At 47.9% G+C, this 23,644-nt stretch overlaps 9 protein-coding genes across 14 annotated transcripts; 5 read left to right on the forward strand and 4 right to left on the reverse strand.

Annotated features, from left to right (window-relative positions):
• The first annotated feature begins 10 nt into the window (after positions 1–10).
• LOC9642164 (ammonium transporter 3 member 1) lies at positions 11–2,350 on the forward strand. 3 transcript variants are annotated; one of them, XM_024678394.1, is made up of 4 exons: positions 14–76; positions 231–961; positions 1,284–1,569; positions 1,635–2,350. In XM_024678394.1, exons 2-4 carry the CDS (start codon positions 314–316, stop codon positions 2,150–2,152), a joined length of 1,452 nt encoding a protein of 483 aa, XP_024534162.1. In that variant the 5' UTR covers positions 14–76; positions 231–313; the 3' UTR covers positions 2,153–2,350. The 3 variants fall into 3 exon arrangements, with proteins under 3 accessions (XP_002973536.1, XP_024534162.1, XP_024534163.1); XM_024678395.1 differs by having other exon boundaries at positions 244–961; XM_002973490.2 differs by having other exon boundaries at positions 11–961.
• LOC9642165 (peptidyl-prolyl cis-trans isomerase FKBP16-3, chloroplastic) lies at positions 2,204–3,610 on the reverse strand. Its single transcript, XM_002973650.2, has 8 exons — positions 3,517–3,610; positions 3,421–3,466; positions 3,179–3,365; positions 3,013–3,096; positions 2,786–2,835; positions 2,688–2,736; positions 2,546–2,620; positions 2,204–2,463 (listed from the first exon to the last, which is right to left on the reverse strand). Exons 1-8 carry the CDS (start codon positions 3,545–3,547, stop codon positions 2,341–2,343), a joined length of 645 nt encoding a protein of 214 aa, XP_002973696.2. The 5' UTR covers positions 3,548–3,610; the 3' UTR covers positions 2,204–2,340.
• On the forward strand, positions 3,377–5,517 carry LOC9642608 (DNA-(apurinic or apyrimidinic site) lyase, chloroplastic). 2 transcript variants are annotated; one of them, XM_024678396.1, is made up of 11 exons: positions 3,377–3,589; positions 3,674–3,712; positions 3,764–3,897; positions 3,966–4,045; positions 4,096–4,478; positions 4,525–4,635; positions 4,684–4,821; positions 4,874–4,921; positions 4,970–5,050; positions 5,104–5,263; positions 5,314–5,517. In XM_024678396.1, the coding sequence occupies exons 3-11, from the start codon at positions 3,806–3,808 to the stop codon at positions 5,439–5,441; spliced, it is 1,221 nt and encodes a 406-aa protein (XP_024534164.1). In that variant the 5' UTR covers positions 3,377–3,589; positions 3,674–3,712; positions 3,764–3,805; the 3' UTR covers positions 5,442–5,517. The 2 variants fall into 2 exon arrangements, with proteins under 2 accessions (XP_024534164.1, XP_002973537.2); XM_002973491.2 differs by lacking the exon at positions 3,377–3,589 and having other exon boundaries at positions 3,669–3,712; positions 4,099–4,478.
• On the reverse strand, positions 5,249–8,187 carry LOC9642166 (sugar transporter ERD6-like 4). 2 transcript variants are annotated; one of them, XM_024678392.1, is made up of 19 exons: positions 8,071–8,187; positions 7,735–8,015; positions 7,618–7,680; positions 7,469–7,558; positions 7,351–7,410; positions 7,236–7,301; positions 7,120–7,185; positions 6,994–7,069; positions 6,874–6,938; positions 6,735–6,827; positions 6,599–6,679; positions 6,457–6,541; positions 6,358–6,404; positions 6,243–6,305; positions 6,128–6,187; positions 5,993–6,058; positions 5,881–5,940; positions 5,713–5,827; positions 5,249–5,656 (listed from the first exon to the last, which is right to left on the reverse strand). In XM_024678392.1, exons 2-19 carry the CDS (start codon positions 7,996–7,998, stop codon positions 5,544–5,546), a joined length of 1,533 nt encoding a protein of 510 aa, XP_024534160.1. In that variant the 5' UTR covers positions 7,999–8,015; positions 8,071–8,187; the 3' UTR covers positions 5,249–5,543. The 2 variants fall into 2 exon arrangements, with proteins under 2 accessions (XP_024534160.1, XP_024534161.1); XM_024678393.1 differs by lacking the exon at positions 8,071–8,187 and having other exon boundaries at positions 5,249–5,404; positions 5,501–5,656; positions 7,735–8,064.
• Positions 8,188–8,283: 96 nt separating this feature from the next.
• On the reverse strand, positions 8,284–9,634 carry LOC9642609 (release factor glutamine methyltransferase). The gene is made up of 3 exons (XM_024678397.1): positions 8,862–9,634; positions 8,482–8,727; positions 8,284–8,423 (listed from the first exon to the last, which is right to left on the reverse strand). Exons 1-3 carry the CDS (start codon positions 9,576–9,578, stop codon positions 8,301–8,303), a joined length of 1,086 nt encoding a protein of 361 aa, XP_024534165.1. The 5' UTR covers positions 9,579–9,634; the 3' UTR covers positions 8,284–8,300.
• LOC9642610 (protein RBL) lies at positions 9,612–11,767 on the forward strand. Its single transcript, XM_024678391.1, has 6 exons — positions 9,612–9,683; positions 9,733–9,831; positions 9,931–10,979; positions 11,050–11,329; positions 11,379–11,551; positions 11,599–11,767. Exons 1-6 carry the CDS (start codon positions 9,665–9,667, stop codon positions 11,695–11,697), a joined length of 1,719 nt encoding a protein of 572 aa, XP_024534159.1. The 5' UTR covers positions 9,612–9,664; the 3' UTR covers positions 11,698–11,767.
• A 129-nt stretch (positions 11,768–11,896) lies between these two features.
• Positions 11,897–13,356, forward strand: LOC112347480. Its single transcript, XM_024678401.1, has 3 exons — positions 11,897–12,063; positions 12,133–12,672; positions 12,745–13,356. The coding sequence occupies exons 1-2, from the start codon at positions 11,945–11,947 to the stop codon at positions 12,515–12,517; spliced, it is 504 nt and encodes a 167-aa protein (XP_024534169.1). The 5' UTR covers positions 11,897–11,944; the 3' UTR covers positions 12,518–12,672; positions 12,745–13,356.
• A 4,184-nt stretch (positions 13,357–17,540) lies between these two features.
• LOC9642167 lies at positions 17,541–17,975 on the forward strand. Its single transcript, XM_024678434.1, has one exon. It carries the CDS (start codon positions 17,541–17,543, stop codon positions 17,973–17,975), a length of 435 nt encoding a protein of 144 aa, XP_024534202.1.
• A 1,459-nt stretch (positions 17,976–19,434) lies between these two features.
• LOC9642168 (DEAD-box ATP-dependent RNA helicase 9, mitochondrial) lies at positions 19,435–22,051 on the reverse strand. Of its 2 annotated transcripts, none has more exons than XM_024678551.1 (7): positions 21,924–22,051; positions 21,116–21,743; positions 20,918–21,051; positions 20,442–20,856; positions 20,290–20,388; positions 20,003–20,227; positions 19,435–19,930 (listed from the first exon to the last, which is right to left on the reverse strand). In XM_024678551.1, the coding sequence occupies exons 2-7, from the start codon at positions 21,716–21,718 to the stop codon at positions 19,562–19,564; spliced, it is 1,845 nt and encodes a 614-aa protein (XP_024534319.1). In that variant the 5' UTR covers positions 21,719–21,743; positions 21,924–22,051; the 3' UTR covers positions 19,435–19,561. The 2 variants fall into 2 exon arrangements, with proteins under 2 accessions (XP_024534319.1, XP_024534318.1); XM_024678550.1 differs by having other exon boundaries at positions 21,116–21,767; positions 21,924–22,048.
• Between the last annotated feature and the right edge of the window lie 1,593 nt (positions 22,052–23,644).

The raw sequence follows: 23,644 nt of genomic DNA on the forward strand, positions 1-23,644 counted from the left end.
AAGAATCCCTTGTTTTGCTGGAAGCTCCCCTGCTTTGGACTTTTGAAGCTCCTGGCTATGGAGCTCACAGGCGCGGGTAAGGATTCTTCCCATTGTCTCCTTCCCTCCAGGTTCTTGTTTTCACCCCTCTTGTCCTGGAATTGATCCAGATTCTTTACTGTATGATCAGTCTCCTCATTGAATCTCTGGCAGTGTCTCTCATCTCCCTTCAAACTCTCAATCCTTGATAGGCAATTCTTGCAGAGGCATAGCTCTGATCACAAGGAGGAGAAGAACAATCTAGGAAGAATAAAGGAGGAAAATCATCAAGATCATGGCAACAGTTCCAGCAACTCCAGCCTATGCTCTGGCAGCCACAGTCCCAGAGTGGCTCAACAAGGGAGACAATGCCTGGCAGCTGACAGCAGCCACACTGGTGGGGATGCAGAGCGTTCCAGGCCTGGTGATCCTCTATGGCTCCATTGTCAAGAAGAAGTGGGCAGTGAATTCAGCCTTCATGGCACTCTATGCCTTTGCTGCAGTGCTCATCTGCTGGGTGGGCTGGGCTTACAGGATGGCATTTGGTCACAAGCTCCTCCCATTCTGGGGCAAGGCAGATGTGGCCCTTGGCCAGAAGTACCTCATGCAGCAGGCATCCATCCCTTCCTCTGGTCACTACTACAAGAATGGGACCGTGGAGACTGCAGAGATCACTCCATTCTACCCAATGGCCACCATGGTCTACTTCCAGTTTGTGTTTGCTGCAATCACTGTCATCCTCATTGCTGGGTCTCTGCTGGGGAGGATGAATTTCAGGGCCTGGATGATATTTGTTCCACTATGGCTCACTTTCTCTTACACTGTGGGGGCCTATAGCTTGTGGGGTGGAGGATTCTTGTTCCACTGGGGGGTGATTGACTACTCTGGGGGCTATGTCATCCATGTTTCAGCTGGCACTGCTGGTTTTGTTGCTGCCTATTGGGTAAGAACTCCCCCATTCCAAAGAAAACAGAGTCCTTTTTTTATTTGATTTGATGATCTCCTTGTGATTCTCCTTTGGTTTTGGTGTGTTGTGCTTGATATTCTTTTAGATTTGATGAGCTGGATGTATCATTTCATCTTGCCTGCTCACCTTGATTCAATTATCTATTGCCACTCATGAAAGCCTTGTGAATTGCGTGATATTTGGATCACTCTCTTCCTTTGCTGGTGGCCATCTTTCCATTTCCACTTTCACACCATTGTGGTGACAATTGCTCTGAAAGAAAGCTCTAAAAAATATCTTTTTCTGCTGTGATCCACAGGTTGGGCCAAGGCTGACCAAGGACAGGGAGAGATTCCCACCGAACAACATTCTCCTCACACTCACCGGAGCTGGGATGCTATGGCTGGGCTGGAATGGATTCAATGGCGGCGACCCCTACGCTGCAAACATCGACGCCTCCATCGCCGTGCTCAACACCAACATCTGCGCCGCAACCAGCCTCATCGTCTGGACGATCCTCGACGTTACGTTCTTCAACAAGCCGTCGGTCATCGGTGCTGTCCAGGGAATGATCACTGGCCTCGTCTGCATCACTCCAGGAGCTGGTCAGTATAGAAACTCTCCCAAAACCAAAACTCTACCTCTCACTGATCTTCTTCTTTTTCCTCAGGTGTTGTCCAGTCCTGGGCTGCTATCGTGATGGGCATTTGCTCCGGTTCCATCCCCTGGTTCACCATGATGGTCGTTCACAGACGATCCACACTACTCCAAAAGGTGGATGATACTCTTGGCGTCTTCCACACGCACACCGTGGCCGGAGTTCTCGGAGGAGGCCTCACGGGGCTGCTAGCCGAGCCGGTTCTAACTTCATACTTCGTGCCCGTGACTGGTTCTCGGGGTGGCTTCTACGGAGGTGTCGGAGGTGGCCAGTTTGGACGGCAGATCGCAGGAGCGCTGTTTATCATCGGCTGGAATATCGTGGCCACCACCATCATTCTGCTCGCCATTCGGCTCTTTGTGCCACTCCGGATGCCGGACGACGAGCTGCAAGTTGGCGATGATGCTGTGCACGGAGAGGAGGCGTATGCGCTGTGGGGCGACGGTGAAAAGTATGAGGCGTCGAGGCACGGCAACGATGATATTCATCACGATGGTGGAAACGGCCGGAAGGTCACTGTGCAAGTTTAGGCTCAATGGAGAAGAGAAAAGTCAGAACCAAACAGGAACGCATACAACAGGTGAAATTTTATCTAGATTCTTTTGACAGGAAAAGGAAACAAAAGAAAAAGGCTTACCGTACCTGAACCTGAGCGTCGCAGATTGCCTTGATTTCATACAATCAACTTTAGTTGTTTCCGAGAATGAAAAAAACTCTTTCACTCAAAATCTGTGTCGGATAAGCCAGGGATGTATTCTAAGCTCACGTCGAAAACCACCGGTGTGTTCGGAAGAACTCTCGGCCTACCAGCAGCAGCATTCAGCCCCCGCGGGAATGCCAGCTGTGAGAAAATAAAGTGTTCCATTCGTCAGCATTTCATGTGAAAGCTCATGACAAAAAAGAAGTCGAGGTCATTGACTTACAGAGCCGGGAATGTAGAGCCTACGTTTGCCACCAACTTTCATGGTCGAAATTCCTTCATCCAGCCCCTTCACCACCTACGAAAAGCGTTGCTTTCATCAGATCCGCAAAGAAGGTTCTAAGGGAAAGAACTCGAGAGCTTACTGATCCGGCTCCAACACGGAAAATGTAAGGCGCTCCTTTTTCCAGCGAGCTGCGAAATACCAAATCAATCAATCATGCTGGAGAAAACAAGCTTGTACCTGTCAAAGACTTGCCCGGAAGGAATCATGGCGACGTAGTTTGCTGCGACCTGGCACACAAACAAGACTGGAAGAAACTCAGTACACGCACGAGGAAAAAATCCAACACAGACGAAATAAACCAGAAGGAAATCCGAAAACAAAGAAGAAGAACAAAACCACAGAGGCCACAGACCAAATAGATCAGAAAAAAGAAAAAAGAAGAAACGAGGAGAAAGAAAGAAGACCTGGAATCCAATCGGTGGTGATGGGCCATTTCCGAGGACGATGTCCTTGTACTGTAGTCCGGATGGAGTAGTCACCATTGGAGCCTTCAAGAAAAATCCAATCAATCAATTCTAGAGAGGTGACAGACAGCAAGAGAAAGAAAAAGAAGAAGAAATGTTACCACACATTTTCGAGCTCCGATTCGCAAGCGTTGTCACAGAGTTGCTTGGGAGCTTCCGTGGGAATGCTCTCGGCTCTGGCAAATCCAGCGAGCGAAAGAAGAGAAAATGCCGATGATCCGAGAGAAAATTCCCTCCGGCTAGCGCTGGCGCTGCTACATTTCACAGCGCGATGCCGGAGAGGCGCCGAGAAGCTGGAGAAAGATCGAGAAATCGATGGGGAATGAGAGAAATCCGAGAATGCCCTACCTGGAAGAGCAAGAAGAAGAATCGCAAGACGCTCTAGCCACGAGACCTGGAATGGATGTGGATTACGATCGAGATTGGCGCGGCGCTACTACTTACAGGGATGGGGCATGCAAGGAGACGACGCCATCGCCGAGAAGCTCCTCCCAGGGAAATGGATAATGCCCAAAAGGTGAGAGAATATGCCCCTTTCATGTTATGGCGGGGTTAGGGTTTAAGGAAAGAGGGTTTTTCTCGTCTCTTCGAGCGAATGTAGGTTTGCGCCGATCGATCCGGCTGGAGAGCAGTGATTCATGTAAGTAGTAGCCTTTTTCCTGGCGCATCGATCGAGCGTTTGTTTTTCTAGGCGAGATATTAGCGCATTGATAGAGAGGAGAAGGAGATTTCGATGGCTTCCATCCTCCGGAATGAGCTGCTTGTGCTACAGACCGAGAACAAGCTCGAGAAAATGACGGTGATTCAGCTCAGGAGCCTCATGAAGTGAGCGAATAATTTTTTTTCTTCTTTTCCTTCACATCGTTTGTGTTGTTCTTCTTTATCGTGCGTAGGAAGATGAAGGCTTCTACTAAAGGCACCAAGCAAGAGCTTCTAGGAAAGATCACAGAGTTTTTAGAGCTTGAGACTTCTGGTAAGAAGTTTCACTTTTTTGACATCTCAATCGACTTTTCTCAACTCTAGCAGGAGAAACTTCTGAAGTTAGAGCTCTCAAACGGGTCCAAACAACGGAGACTACAGTCGAGAAATCCTCCAAGAAAGTTTCCAGACGAAAGACAACGACGACTACCGCTCTCGAAGTAAGCAGCGAGAAATCTGCCAGCCCGTGGGCTCTACTCCGGCACAAAAAGCCCAAGCCCGACTGGATTGCTTATGATCCGTCCACAATGAGGCCTTCGTCCCTGCCAAGCGAGAAGAACTTGGTGAAAGTTATCTCCTGGAACGTCAATGGCTTGCGGGCTTGCATGAAGCGCAAAAACGAGCTGGAAGAAGAAGGCTCGGCACTGGCTCGTCTCGCAGACTCGGAAGATTTCGACGTCCTTTGTCTCCAGGAAACAAAGCTCCAGGTCTGGCTTTTTGGTTTCAAGGTTTCTTAAGTAAAGCTCTTTGCAGGAAAAAGATGTGGAGGCGATCAAACAAAAGATCTTGGGTGGCTATTCCAATAGTTTCTGGACTTGCAGCACTTCAAAGCTTGGCTACTCTGGTTGCGCTCTCATATCACGGGTATTTACTTTTTCTTCCTTCCACTGAGTTTGTGATCCATCATCGCAGATCAAGCCTTTGTCTGTGACGTATGGATTGGGAATTTCTCAGCATGATGGCGAGGGCCGCGTCGTCACAGCCGAGTTTGATACATTCTTCCTAGTTTCTGTCTACGTCCCAAACTCCGGACAACGTTTAGAGAGACTGGTACGTTTTCTTTCATTTTTCTTTTGGACTTTCCATATTTTCTTCGCATCAGACTTACAGAACAACGGAGTGGGATCCTGCATTCAGCACATATTTGCTGGTAAAGCTTTCTAGCCTCTAATAATCTGATACAGTAATCTTTTCTCAGGAGCTCGAGAAGAGAAAGCCCGTGATTGTCACGGGTGACTTAAACTGCGCACACGAAGAGATTGACATCTACGATCCAGACGTAAATCGCTTGCTTTAAGTCCTATCAATGCAACGCTGGCTTTTGGATCGTAGGGAAACAAAAGGAGCGCTGGATTCACGAGCGAAGAGCGGACCTCCTTCCAAACGAATTTCATAGACAAAGGACTCGTGGATACGTTTCGAAAGCAGCATCCACTGGCTGTTGGTTTTACATACTGGAGCTATCGCAGCAATGCTAGACCACAGAACAAAGGTATGGCTTTTACTTTACAAACTTACAAAACAATTGTTTTCCTATGATAGGATGGAGGTTGGACTACTTCCTCGTTTCTCAAGGACTGGTTTGCAGTGTCGCGGATTCGTATGTTCTTCCTCAGCTTGATGGCAGCGACCACTGCCCCATTGGACTTATCATTCAGACCGAGCAGTGAAACTTACTTCGCAGGTAAAATCACGTTCGATGTTTACAAGTTGGAAAATGAATAGGTACCTTGTTTTCTACGATGATCCACTGGGTGTCCGATTTGAAGCGTCTATTTAAACGAAGCCTCAATCTGCTCTAGAGTGCGACCTCGAGTCTCCGGAACAAAGAGAGCGACGAAGATAACTGTGGCGAGGCAAATCGATGCGTATAGCCAAAAGCAACCTGCGTGAGAAAGTTTTACATGAGCTCTGGACACAGCGCTATGAAACAACGCGTACCATAAGATGTCCAGTTGAGCAGGAAGTTGAAGGTTAGTGTCACGGCCCAGGCGCAAGACCAATTCACTAGCGTAGCAAGGCTTCCGGCCAGGCCTTTGACACGAGAAGGAAAGATCTGCAAAACCAGCATTTAGACTTACAGCAAAAGAGAGCTTGGAAACTTCTTACCTCCGACATTATAACCCAGGGAATGGCACCGAGACCGAATGAAAATGATACCACATAAAACTGGAAGCAAGTTAGAACGCTTTCTTTCTCAAAATGCTCGTTCTTTTCTTACCAGAAGGCTACAAAGTGCTAGAACGTTGATGAATGTGTCCATTTCAGGAGATGGATTCTTTATGTTCTGTTGGAAAAAGAAGCAAAGAAAATGTTACACGAACATTCACAAGCCATTGGATCTTTTTAAGCTTACGCGTAGAAAGAATGAGAATCCCACGAGAAAAGCGCTGAGAGCCATGCCTCCCGATGATAACTATACATGATTTAGACGCTGTTAGTAGGGAGGAGAAATCATTTTGAGCTCATACCAACAATAACAAACGCCTTCCAGCCTTTTCCATCAATCCTGCTGAGGTGAGCGTCACGGCTACCTGTTATAAAAAGACATTAATACGTGCAATAAGAACAATACAAAAGAATTACTTGTAGCATGGCTAGAAGCAAGGAAGCTGCGTTTGGTGACTTAAATCCTGCAAGCAAAATAATTTTGAGTTTTGAGCACAGAAACTTGTATGAGCTTACCGACTGTGCTGAAAATTTCACCAGCATAAAGCATGATTCCGTTGATTCCACTAAATTGCTGCAAGGCCATTACGCCTATTCCTGCCTATACGAATACCATATTCATGTTGAGACAAAACGGAAAAAGGAAGAAATAGCTTACAAGTAGGGGCCGGAAGAGTCGCCATTGAAATAGCTCTGTAACTAGCACGCTGGGCTGCAATCTGGATACCTCCGCAGCGTTCTGACGCACTTGATGTTATTGTAACTACAGAGCAGAAACTCACCGTTACCATTACCTGAATCTCAGAAAGCTCCGAGCTTATGTTATAATCTTTTCCTCGTAGTCTCTGAAGAGCTGTAGCGAGATCTTTGTTACGATCGGCATTTCCCTGGAAAGCAATATTTTGAGGAGAAATTTGAAATCTTTCCCCATACCAGCCAGCGAGGTGTTTCAATGATAAAACAAAGCCCGATCAAAAGTAGCGCTCCGGGAATAGTAGCTGTGACACACTCGCAAAAAGTTAGGTGGCTTTCAAAAAACGTGAGAAATGTTACCAATTAGAGCAAGCATTCTCCACTGAAAAAACAATCCCCCCATATATGCCATCATGATACCAACAGTTACTGCCAGCTGCAAGGACCGAACTTAAGAAAACAGGAGACAAAACAAAACCACCGAACCTGATGCATGGCACCCAAAGTTCCTCGCATATGTTTGGGAGAAACTTCTGCAATATAAGTTGGAACCTGCACAAGAACTTTTACTCGGTATGTAGCTGGAACAAAATGAGACTTACAGTAAAGGAGACAATCCCGCCACCAAGTCCTTTCAAAAACCTCCCAATGTAAAGAAATTGCAAATCCTGGAAATAAGGAAATTAAGCTTTTCTTCTTTCGTTCGTTATTGATTACTTTTGCCATGGCGACCATAATCCATCCTACAAGATTGGGAATAGCTGCTGCTACTAACGCCTGCAAGCCGTGATAAGAAATCAGCTAAGCAACGCACGAACTTGAATAGAAAACATACTCCTTTACGGCCGAGACTATCTGCTATCCTTCCACTTGAAACAGCACCGACCATGCATCCCAAGTTCACGAGAGAACCAAAGAAAGAATACTGAGAAAAAAAAATGGAGGTCACCATAATCTGTCAAATGAGTGATAGATGTTCTGCACCTGAGATAAGCTTAAATGGAGATCGTGAATTATATCAGCTTGCGTCGGTGAAGTATACCCGAGCTACATAAATCGTCAGTAAGATGTGAAAAGCTGACAACAAGGAAAGAAACTTACAGCAATTCCAAGAGACAAAGTTCCAAGAACAACGACGAGCGTGAACAGTGTTGGGATAACCGAGCTGGGTGGCTTGATGAAAGCCCTCGATTTAGCTCGCAGTAGAGGCTTTTGGAGGTCACCCTTCAAGCCAGACGAGTTGAGCCTTGAAAGCGCTCCTGTCTGGATGCTCCTTTCGGAATGCAAAGCCCCATGAGAGAACTGCCTTTGAATCGTCCCACTGCCTTTCTCATCCGCAAGCATTGGGCCGTCGGACGAACCCATTCCAATCTCGCCAAAAGCTTCGAAACGAACAAGAGTTGTGAGAAACCAGCACAATGCAAGGTTGAAGGTTACCTCGTCTCTCTTGAAAAGGAGATCCATATAGATTGGAATCGCGTCAGTAGAGACAAGGCGGAGAACACGCTGCCGTCATCGAGGCGCCGCGTGTGTCTAGACGTGGCACGGACATGCCTTGGTTGACTATACAATGGCCAGGATTGAGTCAAAGCCTCGTCAACGGTGTGTTTAGTCCACTGGTTGACTAGCTTGAAGAAAAAAACCACCAGAGGGATCAAAAGCTAGAGTTACGTATGAAACGCAGTGACAAACCGAGACATCTCAGCGAAATCTTTCACAACTTTGATGTCTTCGAAAGGCTTGTCGGACAGGATCTTTGCGACGGTTTGCGCTTGCTCGCCACCATCGGTCTGCAAGATCAAACAGAGATTCAGCAGGAAAAAGGAGGGAAAAACACAAGGAAGAGACCTCGAGCGCTAGAAAACCACCGGACTTGAGAGCCCAGCAAGCTCCTTGGCAGATTTCCGCAAGGTGGTCAATTCCATCGTCGCCACCATCCAGAGCGCACATTGGCTCGTGCTTTCCAACCTCGGCTTGCAATCTCCCGAGGTTCCTGGACGGAATGTATGGCGGGTTGCTCACGATCCCGGAGAGCTTTCCAGCTTCGTCGCGCAAAGGCGTCAACCAGGAGCCCTTGACAAGAGTCACAGCGTCCTGCCAGGCACGAAAGAAATCCGTGAGAACAAAGAAAAAACGTTAAGAACAAGCTCTAGACTCAAGCACGAAGAACACAAATAAAAGGACTAAAGAAGAAAGAGAACGTTCTCTGGACTGGAAGAATCTCTTACCTGGAGCTTGTAGCGTCGAGCATTGGCCTCGGCCACCGCGATCGCGACCTCACTGGCATCCACAGCGATCACCGATCCCCTCCCATCGAGAAGCCGAGCCATTCCAATCGCGATCGCGCCGCTGCCAGTCCCAAGATCAACCCAAACCCCTCGCGCGAGCTCGGAATTTCCATCCATGGCGGCCGCCGCGAGGTCGATCAGCTGCTCGGTCTCTGGCCTTGGGATCAGCACTCCCTCCTGGACGCCAAGCACCAGATCCCGCCAATGCGAGCTCCCTGTCACGTACTGGAATGGCCGCCGGCGATCGATCCTCTCCTTCCATCCCTGTTCTAGCTCCTCCAAGCTCGCGCGAAGAAATATTTCGCCATGGCCGGCTAGGGTATCGTTGCGCTCTTGATCAAGATCATCGCGGTCGCCGCGGCCGCATTCTTCCAGCTCCAGCGCGGATTTGAGGTGCCTCCATCCCTGGATCTTCCTCTTCTCCGGCCTGTGGATCACGCAACTCTCCACAGCGTCATCCAGCAGCCACTCCAGCTCCGTGAGGAGCTCACTGGAATCCGGCCCGCCATCGAGCTCCGACAATGCGGTACTGATCGACGACGCCTTGTGCCGGGATTGCGAGCGCCAGCGCAAGAGCTTGGCGAGCGTCGTGGATTTGGAGGCCGGCCTCTCGCAGATGGGGAGCACTAGCTCCACGCTCCCGCGAAGAACAGCCATTTAGCAAATTTTAGGGTTTTGGTAGGGTTTGTGGGAAGCGAGCGTAGATGCATCGCTCGATTCTCTAGGCGCGCCAGTGGATAGCAATGAATCTTTCGCTACTCGGTGAGTTCTTCTCTTCTGGATTTCTCCTGTGATCGGCGATTCCTTGCAGACCCCTTCCAGAACGATTTCCCAGAAGTGATCGAAGAGTTCCTGGAGCACGGGATCACGAAGAGCATTGCCTTCAATCGGCGTGGAACGCTACTGGCAGGCAAGATCTCTTGGTTCTTAGAGAAATCTTTTGCTTCTTACAGACACGCGATGGGATAGATAAAGAATTCTCAAGCTTTCGTTATTTTGTTCTTTGCAGCTGGCTGTGCCGATGGCTCCTGCGTGATCTGGGACTTCCACACGCGAGGCGTGGCCGCCGAGCTTCGTGACAAGAGCTGCTCCTCTCCAGTGACGAGCGTCAGCTGGTCCAAATGCGGCCACCACCTCGTCGCGGCAGCCATGGACAAATCACTCTCCTGCTGGGACGTTGCCAAAGGCGTCAAGATCGCTTCCACCACCCTCCATCAAACAGCTCTCCACGCTCGCTTCCATCCGGGGAGGAAGAGGCCGCTCCTCTGCCTTGCATGCCCGCTCTCCAGCGCTCCACTTCTCATCGATCTCTCGACTGGTGAGAGCTACCAGCTTCCACTCTCGGCGTCACCCAAAACTCCGGAAGCCGCCACTGGCCAAGCTGCGAAGGGAAAGGCCGAGGCCAGCTCGTACTCTTTCTCCGGAGCGAGCTTTAACAAGAAGGGCGATCTCATCTTCGTTGGGAACTCCAAGGGGGAGGTGTTGATCGTGGATACAGATACACGGCAGGTCCGGAGGACTGTGCAAGTCCCGGGTGGTGCGACTGTCCGACAGATTGTTTTCAGCCGGAATGGACACTACGTGCTCACGAACTCGTCGGACCGTGTGATCCGGGTTTTCGAGAACTTGCTGCCGAGAGAAAATGCTGCGGCAGCGCTTGCGGAAGATCCCGAAAAGTGCGACGTCTTGAGCAGTCCCAAGGAGTTTTCGGACGGTGTTTTGAAGGCGGTGTGGAAGACTGCCTGCTTCAGCAACGATGCCGAGTTTGTTGTTGCTGCTTCCGGCGCGAAAGGAGAGCACAAGATACAGGTGTGGAACCGGGAGTTCGGTCAGCTAGCAAGGATGCTCGAGTGTCCCAAGGAAGGCCTCATCGACATAGCTTGGCACCCGACTCGATCTATTCTGGCTTCGGTCTCCATGTCAGGCTTGATATATATCTGGGCGAAAGACTACACGGAGAACTGGAGCGCGTTTGCTCCAGACTTTCGAGAGCTGGAAGAGAACGAGGAGTACGTCGAAAGGGAGGATGAGTTCGATTTGAATGCTGAGGCTGAGAAGGTAAGCACTCTTTAGGTTTTTCTATGTGAATCTTGGTGCGACTTACATTGTATTCTTTTTCTTGCTGCAGGCTAAACCAGTGCAAGCTGACGATGATGCTGATATTGATATTACAACAACGGAGAAAGTGGCTGTTTTCAGTGACTCGGACGAGTCTCAAGATAATCTCTACTTTCTACCGACTGTTCCTCAACCAGACAGTCCTGTTCCAGAAGAACCATCGCAAGCTCCAGCCAGCCCACCCAAGGTCCAGGCCAGCCATCCTTCCGAGTCGAACGATTCTCCAGAGTCGGAGGAGCAAAACCAGATTGAGCTGACGACGATTGTTCAACAGAGCGCATCTCCACCAGGTTGGCTGCGCTAATGTATTTCTAATGCTCACGAGGTCTGTCTAAACAGAAGAGGAGGTCGGAGCAAATGGTAGAATCAAGAGGAAAAGGAAGCTGTCCGAGAAGGCTGCCGAGTTGCAAGCCGAGATCGGCCGCAAGTCAAAAACCAAAGGTGTTAAGACCAAGTCGACTAGAAGTGTGAATGGCGGCGAAGAGGATGAGGCACAAGAGGACATACAGGAGGTAAAGAATGCTCTACTTCGAAAGCATCTAACATGTGTTTTATTCAGGAGCCTTCCCCATCTCTGGGCTTGAAGAAGCTTAACAAGAGGCCGCAAAGGGTGAAACAGGTTTCCAGCTTAAGAGAAAACACTGGCGACCCGCCCTGAGAAGAGCAGCATCGCTTGTATTCTACTCCGAGAGAGCTAACATTCTAATTCAGGTACTCGTTTGAAAGAATCCGAAGTTCTCATTCTCTCGTGTTCTCGTGATCTCGTGACCGAAGAAGATCGTACCAAAGTGGTAGCTCTTCTAAATCTTCGACAGGTGCCTTACAGACGAGAAAACGGACAAAGGGGAACGCATTGATGCTTGGATACGCAGAAAACGGCGAGGGTGGTACGCTTACTAGCGGAAATGCAAGCAGCATCCGAAACTCTTGGAGCTCTCAAATGCTATCATTGCCGGAAAATGCCGCCTCAGACGCTGGATGAGGTCATCGCTCTCTATGCAGAGAGCTACGTCTTTGCAGAAAGGTAAGTCCCTTTTCTTCTTCCATCAACCAAAGCAGTACATCCGACGCTTGTGTTGTTCACTTCATCCAGATTGTTCTCGCAGTTGTGTGTGCAAGGCGGCATGAGACCCGTGCATGTCGCGGCCTTGATAGCTCCTGGAATGTTTGCGAGGCCTACCAATGCCGAATGGGACGAGTTTGAGAAGCACAATCCTTCATGGACTAGGGAATCCATGCCAGAGTTCGTGGAGAGGGCCGTGGGGGCAGCATCCATGCCCGAAGCTCTCAACCAGGGGTTCTCAATGGCGCCATACACTGATGAAGCTCAGGGGGGCGAGAGAGCTCCTTCCTCGTCAACTGACAGTGAGAGCCCGAGTGAGAGCCCGGCGAGAAACTCTGGAGATGAAGGACCGGCACAGGACGAAAGCAGTTGCTACAGAGAAGATCTCCTGCTGTATACGAACAACAGGGAGTGATTCGTAACGTTGAGAACGGACACGGCATGCCAGTGTATCTCTTGTGTCTGGGCTTGGACAAGTGGCTCTACGGGGTCCTGGTGATCGAGGCATCGTTCAGGTCTTGCAGAGCGGAGCCCGGGAAAATGTCATCGATTATAACTATGACTACAGCGGTAGGCCTGAATCTCTTGTGCTGCCTCTTCTCTTATCTCCGTTTTTTCTTTTTTTTTTTTATTGTTTTGCAGCCTTGTGCAACAACAAAGAGCAGTCGTGTTTCAAGTCACCAAGAGCTAACGGCGAGGCTGAAAGCTGGTCTTCAGACGTTACGGAGTATGTGCGCTGACAAGAGTATCTTGTTTCCCACCCAGAAGTACATTGTCGGAAAGCTCTTACAGAAGTGCACGTCCGCCACCGCTACTACGAACTTCCCACGTCTTCAGGGGCCGGAGAACTCGTGCATGACGACGCGCGCCGTTTTACCGAGGGACTGATGCGGTTGATCCTGGGTGACGCGGTATTGAAATGGACGCCAGGGCAGGTTGCCATTGCTAAGCTGATCCGCGAGGCATTGATTTCCAATGCGGCAAAGGTTGGTGGTACCCATGTCTCTCGGGTCGGTAAAATGTTCTCTTGGTGCATGGAGGCCGTCGAACGAGGCAGCGTGCATGGCGACATCAAGGACATCGCATTGAACGATTGCTGTAAGCAAATCTTGACGTGGGCATCACCAACGGAAACAGTTTGCAAATTAGTGAGAAAATATTCTGGAGAGATTTCACTGAAAGAGTGGAAGGAGTTAATCACATGTATCCAAGAGACTGAGACGGCAACAGCATTGCCTAACGAAAAAATAATAATTTTAAAATTAATATTAAAATATTATTATTATTATTATTTTGGTTGGAATAAAAAATAATATTTCTACATATTTATAATATCATTGAGTTTATATTATTCAAATAGTTAATACAAAGAATAATAGATTTAAAAGAGCATCCATATAGTTATTTTTGAGTTAAAAACTAAATAAATATATAAATTAAATTAATTTTGTAATAAAATAATGTGTTTTATTCTCATCACTTTTTGAAATTCAAATACTCATGTGAGGGTTCATAAATTTTTTGACAAGGTTTGTAATGAATAATTTCATTTCCTTTTCCATTATCATCTGAATCCTTTACTTTTTAACATAAAATGAACTCAAATAAGTCAATGCTAAATATTTTTTACCTGGGATGCTCCACTCACTCCCACTTTACCCTTACTAGCTACTCTTACTCTTCCACTGCTTAGTCACACCTAACTGTTGTTACAATTGCACTTTTACTTATATTAATAATTATGAAAAAAAACTAACTATATTTCTTTTATAAAATGCTAGTTGGAAAACTAATTAGCCATATATAATCTATATCTTTTATTATAAAACTTTGTTTACTGTATTTATTTATTTATAGTATTTTAGTTATATTAATTAAGTTACTAAAGGTATGAATGCATAAAAATAAAAGAAATTTATCTCATATGAATTTTAGCTTGCAAATGGATTTACCAAAAGAGATATTTAAATCTGGATTATTTTCTCCTTTAAATTTTATACTTTTATTTTTATTTTTCTTATTAAGAAAATCTTTTAAATATAGTTTTTATTAAATATAATTTTTTTAACAGAGAGAAACTTGTATATTTATCAATTTCTAGATAAACATATTAATCAAAACCATTGCGAAAATAGTTGTTAATAAAGTCATGAGAAGTTTGCAGGAGGGCATAAATTCTATAACAATAAACAAGGTTATACACAAAAAAGTATTAAAATTGTTGGAGGCTAGAATAAAATAAATTATACCCAATTGTTAACCTTCAACATAACTTTCTTCTTTTTAAATGTTTTTTTTAACTATTATCAATTTAACAAAAAAAAATTGAATTTTTATTAAAACACCTACAATCCTTGTGGAAAGAAAGAAATGTTAATCACATGAATTTGTTTTAGTATTTAGAAATCATTAAGTTTGAGCTTTATAAAACTTCAAACATTAATTTACTAAATCCAGTCAAATTAAACAGCAAGAAGAAGAAAAGAAAAAGAAAAGAAAAAGGAGAAATAAAAACCAAATGTTCATACCCATCTCTATGGCCATAAAATGCCCGAGCCTGGCAAATACTGTAGGAAAAAGAACCCAAAAGGGAAAATGCCTTACCTCCGGGATCTAGATTTTTTTCATGAAACACACAGCCATCAGCATGCTTCTCCAGTGCGTCAGAGATTGACCTCCTAAGCTGAAATGGCCCAACGGGAACATACAGAAAGCGCTGAGAAATAGACAGAGTATTCAAATCTTTGGCGCCAAGGCATATTTGATTATCGGTTCCATTTTGTTTATTGAAACGTTGGTCGTGGAAGCCAAGTGCTTGAAGAAAAACCAAGTGCAAGCTGATGCTGGTACAACGGAGAAAGTGGCTGTTTTCAGTGACCCGGACGAGTTTCAAGATAATCTCTACTTTCTGCCGACTATTCCTCAACCTATCATCGCAAGCTCCAGCCAGCCCACCGAAAGTCCAGGCCGAGTCGAACGATTCTCCTGATTCAGAAGAGCAAAGCCAGATTGATCTCACAACGATTGTTCACCAGAGCGCGTCTCCACCAGGTTGGCTGTTCTACTAAACAGAAGAGGAGGAAGAGAAAAAGCCAAGCCGAGATCGGCCTCAAATCAAAAGCAAAAGCCGTCAATGTAGATGTAAGCTTCAAGATCACTGTGAAAGAAAAAGCAAGGATGTTTGGAAGCCATAAAATGCCCTAGCCTGGCAAATGCTATATGACAAAGAGCCAAGACGAAAAAATGCCTTCCTCCGCGATCTGGATCTCAGATTCTCCAAGACGAGGCGGCGAAGAAGGCCAAAACATGGCTCATGAAATGATTTTCGTTCGCTGAGAGACTCCCAGTGCTTGGCATCCTGGGAGAGATCAGCTGGAATGCCCCAAACGATTGCGGCTAAAACGAGAAGGAAACCGGATCTCACCAGTCGAGAAGCTCGCCTCGACATTTATGTACATCTCCCACACCCTGGGGTGGCGAATCGGGAACATCAGAAGCGCTGTGGATTGTCGGCGAGAATGGGCTCCTCCTTGGTCGTCGACGATGGAGGAAGCGACTAATACAAGAAGAGGGGCGAGTATTCAAATCTATGGCGCCAAGGCATAGTACACGTGACAATGGTCAAGGCCTGCTCCTGGATTCGAGAAACCTGGATGCCAGATGTATTTTCTTCGCGGCCAGCCTCAGCGCAGGCGCCAAAGGCAGCGGCAATGCAGGGGCGGCGAGCAGTGAGCGAAGCATATTTTCCCCGGAACACAGAATAATTTGACCCACTTGACCACGGCGCATAGAATGTATTTGCAGCGCAGGTAAGATTTCGTGAAACTTCCGGGGTTCAAAATCCTAGTTGAATTCTTAGTTGGGCACGACAGGAATGAAAAACATGGATTATTTACTCAGATGGCCACCACGTCGAGTGCAATAACAAGATAATCGCGCACATTTTCAAGCTAATGCAACGCGATATTCATGTTGCGATTCTCACGCAGCTGGTAATGCACCTTTGGACGCGAGCTTTATTCTGGAAATCCGGAACAAGCGGAAAAGGTAATAGCTTTTTCTTTCGGTTTGAGTAAACTCACCAGCTAACTAGTGTATGCTTTGTTTTGCAGTTGAAGTTTCTTGCTGGAAGATGCAGCTGTATCCCTCCACAACCTTTTCGAAGGTCTTCATTACTCTTGGCGAAATCTGTCTCCAATCAAAGCATATGCAAAACATTCTCAGCTCTTAGTAGAGAGAAAGACACTGTTAGAAACAAATAAACTTAAGAATTTTTCTGTGAAACGACCAACCATCTCTTCCAGAACCTGAAAAAGAAAAGAAGTCAATCGCTCTGAAAACTAGTGACCAAAAACACAAAGTTGAACTATCTGACGGCTCTTGGCGTCCGCACAAGCAAATTTAAGCGTACAGAGGCCGAATGGAGAGCTCCTTGAGCTTCATCTCGAGAGCAGTTCTTCGATTCCTTCTTCCGACCACTCCAGCATAATTTTCGACATCCGCCTGTCGCCCGGACTAGTTGTGAACCCGGGCAAGAGATAGTTAGCCTCTCATGACATTGAAGTACCTCCAGGGTGACTAAGGAAGAAAGCTCCAAAGCTGAAAGAAGTCCAGAAAACTAGTTTTCCCACATGGACTTTCTTTTCCACCGCATGGATCTCTGACATGAATGTCCATTTCAGCCCTGAAGTGTTAGCAACTTGATGCCGTAGTTTGGAGGACTATGAATGGAACGCTAACACTCCGGATTTTGTAATCTATAAAAGTTTTGTTTCTAATAGCTGTTTAGACCAGCCTATTTCTAGCATTTAAACATTTTTCTGCTTTGTAATCACTTCACGTGAATGCATTAGAACGCTTCGGAGATATCCAGCCTAGCGTTCTTGTTGGGAGCTCCAAGGGAGAGGTGTTGATCGTGGAACAGAGACATGGCAGGTCCGGAGGCCCCTGCAAATACAGATTGGACTCACGAACTCGTGATCCGGGTTTTCGAGAACGCGGCGTGGAGACCCAGCACAAAATCTAGAGATCATGCGACGTCTCGATCCCAAGGAGTTTTTGGATGTTTTGAAGGCGGTGTTAGAGGAGGAGGTTGTAGAAAAAGGCTGTACGAGAAGGCTGACGAGTTGCAAGCCGAAGTGTGAATATGGCGGCGAAGAAGAAGAGCATACGAGAGGTTTACCTCCAAAGAATCTAACATGTGTTCCTTCTGCATCTCTGGGTTTGAAGAAGCGAGAAGATAATGCCAAAACGAGGTAGTTCTTCTAAATCTTCGACAGGTGCCTTACAGATGGGAAAACGGACAAAGAAAGAAACGCGCACGCTAATCCGGTGACGAGAGTTTCCCGTGCACGCTATAAAAGAGCTACGCTTGTTCGCTCACTCCAAGTTCTTCTTTTCTCTTTGTTTCGGTTTTCTTTGCAGTGAGCGAGCGAGCGATGGAGATGACGATCAAGTTCCAGCTCGCTCTAGCGGTGCTACTTGTCGCCGTGTGGATCCAGTCGGTCCAGTGCAAGATCATCGGCAAGGCGGAGGTGGATTTCTCGGGCTACTGCAGCGACGCCTCCATCCCGCCGGGGAGCACGTACTGGCAGAGCCTCAACTTGACGCTGTCGGACATCGTGGCCAACACTCCCAACGCCACCAACTTGACTTACACGGTGAAGCACGGCCGGGACGACGTTACCTCTTACGGCCAGGGTGTGTGCTTCAACCAGCCGCCTCACGAGGTTTGCCGGGAGTGCATCGCGATGCTGGTGAAGAGGGCGTGGATCGAGTGCTCCTCCTCCATCTCCGTCGTGCTCATGCTCACGGGGCAATGCGCACTTCGCTACCAGGACACGCCCATTGACGTGCCTCCTCCGGCAGCTTAGACGATGATCCTCTCTCTCCACTCTCTTTGGAATTCATTCCAGAACTCTTCGCGAGATCTCTGGGATCTTCTCAGGTATAGAATTCTTGGAATAACGAAGTCAGTTAAGTTTTGCAGCTCAAAAACACGGTGAGAATAAGTACTCTTCCTTCCCCACAACTTTGCAACTATGGCTGTAGGTTGCCTTCTAAGCCTAAGCACTCCAAGCGTGGATTGTCAGTGAAAGATGACACCAAAAACAGTGAAAGAAGACAAAGTCCACTTTGTCTCTGTCCCAACCGAAGCACTAGTTACGCACAAGTCGAAATATATTTGCATGACTTTCACGATCAGTGTGGTCATAAACTTCAGGTATTCCAAGTGTAGCAAGCTCGTACTCACGAAAGCTGAAGACAAGAGTCTTGTGACTTTGTGTTCTCAAGGAAGCCTCCAGACTCATGCAGCTATCCAAACAGTCCCTGAATTTCCAGCTCTTGCAAGCACATTGCACTCGAGCTGCAATACATGTGGTGGGTGACTCGTAGTTAAACTTCTGAGCGAGGGCAAGCGTCTTGAGCAACCAACAGTTGGATAGAAAACTCGAGAGTTCATCATTAGCCAAGCTATTAACAAGCCATAGGCTGAAATCCTGTATCAGTGAAAAGCATGAATTCGTGTGTCTCAAGCCTACTACAACTTTTAAACAGGAAAAGAGTGTGTAAGCACACTTACGCTGAAAGGCATGTCATGAACCTCGACCAACTGGTGGACTGCAGTTTTGGGGCCTGCTCAAAGCCGACAGTTAAAGAGTTTCATATGCAAAGAGTAAGCGTATACCAACGGGCAATGAAAGCTTCGAAGCTGCTTCGTTGATGAATAAATAGCAGCTGGAATTGTCTACGAAGACTATGGCACTTGGAAGGTTACAATTGCCGATGACGTACTTCCATAACAAAGCCTTGTTCATGATCTGGATGAAAAACTAACTCTTTTAGATGCTGTGGACCATTGATAACCAGAGTTTCACCCGTCAAGCTCGCAACACTAATCAGGCTCATTCTAGAGAGGTTTGGAAACCCATTAAAAAGCTCCATGGGATCAAAAGTGTTCAGCCGTGACAAGCTCAATTTCTCAAGCCTGTTACAACCCATAACTTTCATAATCGTGCTTTCTTCTTGGAATTTTGGATGAAAAACTGCTGCGGGCCACTGTGATAATCGATTCACTCCCATTTAACTTACACTCTGCTATTACTTCAAGCTTCGGAGCTATATCAATAATCTATATATATATATATATATAAAATCATCCTAATCAATATATATTACTTGTATATCATCATAACTCAAATTCTCGTGAAACTTTAAAACGAAGAGAGCACTGACCAATTAATTTCTTCCGTGCTCAAAAACGTACCGAGTTGTTCTAAAGTTCCAGGTAATAGTCCGCAAGTGTTTTTAATTGATTAGGATGGCATCATGAAATTGTGTAACTATCCGTATATTCTTTGATTGGTAAAAAAAAGGAGGCAAATGTTCGTCACTAGTAAGAAACTACCACTGCAAGTAGGCGGCTACTACGTTTCGTCTGCCGAGAAAGAACCTACAACTACCACCCTCCCCCAAACCCACCGCTCCTGCCCCCGAAACCACCGCCACCAAAGCCACCGCCGCCACCTCTCCCAAATCCGCCGCCACCGTAGCCGCCGCCCCCTCGTCCACCTCCAAAGCTTCTTCCGCCAAAACCGCTGCTCGCCACGTAAGTGTCCCTCGAAAAGTCTTGTGCGCAGCTCATGTCCACGTTTGGAACGTTGAGCGCCTCGAATCTACACCCAACGTCGTGCTCGATCGTGTCCCTCACGCGCCCCTGCGCGTAAGTGTGCATCAAAATCGCCACTCCTTTCTTCCCAGCTCGGCCTGTTCGTCCCGACCTGTGAACGAACGTCTCTGAGTCGCCAGGAACTTCGTAGTGAATCACCTGTCGATCCAAACTTTAGTTAGCTACACGCTTCCCTGAGAGATCGATGAGTTTCCAGAAAGATATACGTACCAGATCGACATTGGGAATGTCAAGACCGCGAGCAGCTACGTCCGTTGCTACCAACACTGAAAATCTGCCGTCTCGGAAGCCGGAAAGCGTTCTCTCACGTTGGAACTGTGGGATGTCGCCGTGTAGAGCCTCGCAAGGGACCGAGCGGCTCATGGCTTGAGCTACATTGTGCGTGTCGCGCTTGGTTTTGGCAAACACGATCACTTTCCCACCTTTGCCATACGACTGCAAAAAGAAGAGGAAAAAGCAACGACCATCAGCGCTATGTCTGGATTTCTCTTACGTACATTCACAAGCTCCTTGAGAAGAGGACCCTTGTTATAGTCGGATGCCTCGCAAGAGTAAAGCTTAATACCCTCTGCAAGCTTCTCGTCGTTGTCTCCCACCTGCAGAGGAAACATAAAATGTAAAACCTGCGTTTTGGAAACAAATTGCTCACCAGATCGACCACAAGAGGATCTTGCATGAACCGTCGCAACAAGTTCTTCACCCAGGACGGCATTGTGGCGGAAAACATCATAGTCTGCCTTTGCTTGGGGAGCCTCTCCATGATCTTCTCCACATCTTCCGCAAAACCAGTTGCAAGCATCTGATCAGCTTCATCCAGAACCATGAACTTCACCCGGTTCAGCAGCAAAGAACCGCGCTGTAGCATATCGATGACACGGCCAGGGGTACCGACAACAACGTCGATTGGCCGCTCCAGTGATCGTCTTTGAGACTCGATACTGACGCCTCCATAGATGCACACTAGTGTCAAATGTGGAGCAGTCGACGTCAACTCTTTCTCGACTTGCTTTGCTAGCTCTCGTGTCGGAGCCATGACAATGCAACGAGGACATCCAGGCTGAGTCCTGCAAAAAGAAAAAACCAACGGATTTAGAGCTTCAGAAACAAAGTCCTGGGAGGGAATACCTGCTTGTAGCTTCGCGCCTTTCAACAGTGATAGTATGGAGAATGGGAAGACCAAAAGCAAGAGTCTTCCCCGTTCCTGTCTTAGCCCGAGCAATAAAATCGCGTCCTTTCATCGCAGGTTGATACACCGCGCTCTGCTCGGGAGAAACTCACAAGTTAATACACGAGAGAAACTGCCACAAAGACTACAGCCCATACCTGAACAGGAAAAAGATTTATGATGTTCTTCTGTGCGAGCGCTCTCACAATTTCCGGATCAATCCCGAGCTTCGCCACTGCGAGTTCCTCACCTGCCACCACCGCCGACGGATTGATAGTCTCGATGGGTGGACCAGTGTACGTCTCCTGTACTCCAAAGCCAGGTCCCCGAGAAGAACCAAAGCTCCCAAATCCTCCACCGCCACGACCACCACCTCCATAGCCACCACCACCACCACCATAGCCACCACCACCTCCATAGCCGCCGCCACCACCATATCCACCCCCTCCATATCCGCCACCGCTTCCTCCTCGACGATCATCGTCATAGTCAGTCTCTGGAAATCCTGCTTGCCTTTGCGGAGTGGTCCAGTAGGAGCGTGAGTCCTGGGGAGCCGGGCTTGGGCTCGGCCACTGCCAGTCATTGTAAGTAGCACTGACGCGCAGCCTCTTGAGAATCCCGGGGACTGGATGGAACTTGGATGGTCCTCCATTTGTGAAGCTATACTTCGTCGCAGTTCCAAACGCCCTGCTGGAATCCAGGCTCGTCCGGAGCTTGAGGCATCGCGGCACACGGGCGTGCCAGCTTATGATGCTCCGCATTCCCGCCTTCTCCAGCGGCGCTGCACTGCACGACATTGGAGAAGACAGCCTATCAGACATGGCCAGGATCAGTGAAATCGAAACGAAGCATCGGGAAATCCCTTGCCCTCCTCTCTCGGGGAAGCGCAGCCATGGCGATGCAAGAAGAAAGCGAGAGAGATTTCGAGGGAAAGAATGCCAAGAAAAGGGGCAGAAGAGTAAATACCTCGGAGAATGTATGGCGCCGATGAGCTGCTAGCGGCGGCGGCAAGGCGGCGATGTGGTAGCTCCTCCTCCCCTCGTCGCCGTGCGCGGCTAGGGTTCTTCCACACTGCGGGGTTTAGGGCTTTAGCTGCGGAGATACTCGGGGATATACTCGAGATATTTTTGCGACACTTTATCTCTGGGTAATCGTGTGTTCGAATCAAGTCCATGGAATTCTTAGGGCAAAGTATGCAGCGTCTTCTAGGGTTTATCGGCCGCAAGGCCTTGCCGCTAGCAGAGTATGAGATCTCGGAGCTTCCATTCTGGCGATCGAGCGGAAGCGAGCTTCGCACAAGCGATCTGGTGGCAAAGATCCACGGACTTCGCGAGCGCTACAAGCAGCTGGAGGAATCGGAGCTCAAATCCAAAAGCTACACCTACGAGCGCAGGGCGCTGGCGGCTTACTTGTTCCAGGTAAATCACATCGAGGGCGAGGGATTCGAGAGCTTTGAGGAGACGGAGGAAGCCATCGCGAATGGAGCGCTGGAGCTTGGGGACGCCGTCCAAGCCGATCACAGGCTGGAAGCATTGCGCTGTCTGTATCGAGGACTGAGGATCTTCTTCCCAGCGAAGAACAGCGGCAAAGAAGAAGAGGACGCGATCGGTTCCAAGCTGAGCGTCCACAAGATCCTGGAGGCTCACACCGAGCTCATGAAGACCACAAAGGCCGAGATCGCCGGGACACTGCGACGCCATCCTAGCCAAGTGGTGATGACGAGAACAAAGTCTGGAGGAATCCACGTCTTTATGTGGCCGACCGAGGTGGAAGCAGCGCTGGAGAGGCTGCTCGATCGATCCAGGGCCGAGCTCGTGGGGCTGCTCCAGCGCGACGACACCGATCCATCCGTGGACACCGTCGACAAGATCATCAAGTTTGGAGCCAGATTGTTCCTCGAGTTTGAACACATCCATCCCTTCCTGGATGGAAACGGCAGGATTGGAAGGATACTTCTCGCTGCTGTTCTTCGCCAAGTGATGCCGTATCCAAACGTTCTCTTCGCGGCCGAGGGGAGCGCAATCGATCCTCCGTTCGTGAAGATGGATGACTACTACGAGTGCTTCGAGAGGGCCCAGGACAAGCAGGATTTCGAGGTTCTTGGCGATGGAGATAGCGGGCCTTTCCGTAAGGTGGCGATCTCGCAAAAGGCTGTGGCCAAGACCAAAGTCTATCCTCCAGCGGACTTGGCTGCCATGGTCGTGGAGGGTGTCTACGTTGGATGGAAGAGCTTCTTCGATGCTCTAGATCAAAGCTACACAAGTAGAGAGGTTAAGTGAGGTTCTTTACTTGTTTTACCTTTCAACTTGCCACTCTAATCTTTCCAAAGAACTTGTGAGAAATCAGCCACTCTAGGCCAGTGTTAAAGCCACCGATCCCGCGTTCTAAAGCTTTCCATCTTGGCCCTCGCTTCTGAAAGAAAGGATGGAGGATTGTCATCGTATTTACTCAGCCTCAATCCAGAAACTCTTGGTAGTCGCTCGCTTGGTAGTCGATAAGATTAGCTTTTATTGACTTTCATTGATATTCATTCACTTTGCATTGACCATGCATTGACTCTTTTTTTGTGCTTGTGAGTTAGATTTAGAGCTCAAAGAGGTTCACCACTATAACAACGTCATTTTTGAAAGTCAAGAAGTAAATAAGGCTGTCTATGATGGGATCAAGCAGCTGTGTGATAAGAAATA

The sequence above is a fragment of the Selaginella moellendorffii genome, unplaced genomic scaffold (genome assembly GCF_000143415.4).
Source record: "Selaginella moellendorffii unplaced genomic scaffold, v1.0 SELMOscaffold_22, whole genome shotgun sequence".
Lineage (NCBI taxonomy): Eukaryota > Viridiplantae > Streptophyta > Lycopodiopsida > Selaginellales > Selaginellaceae > Selaginella > Selaginella moellendorffii.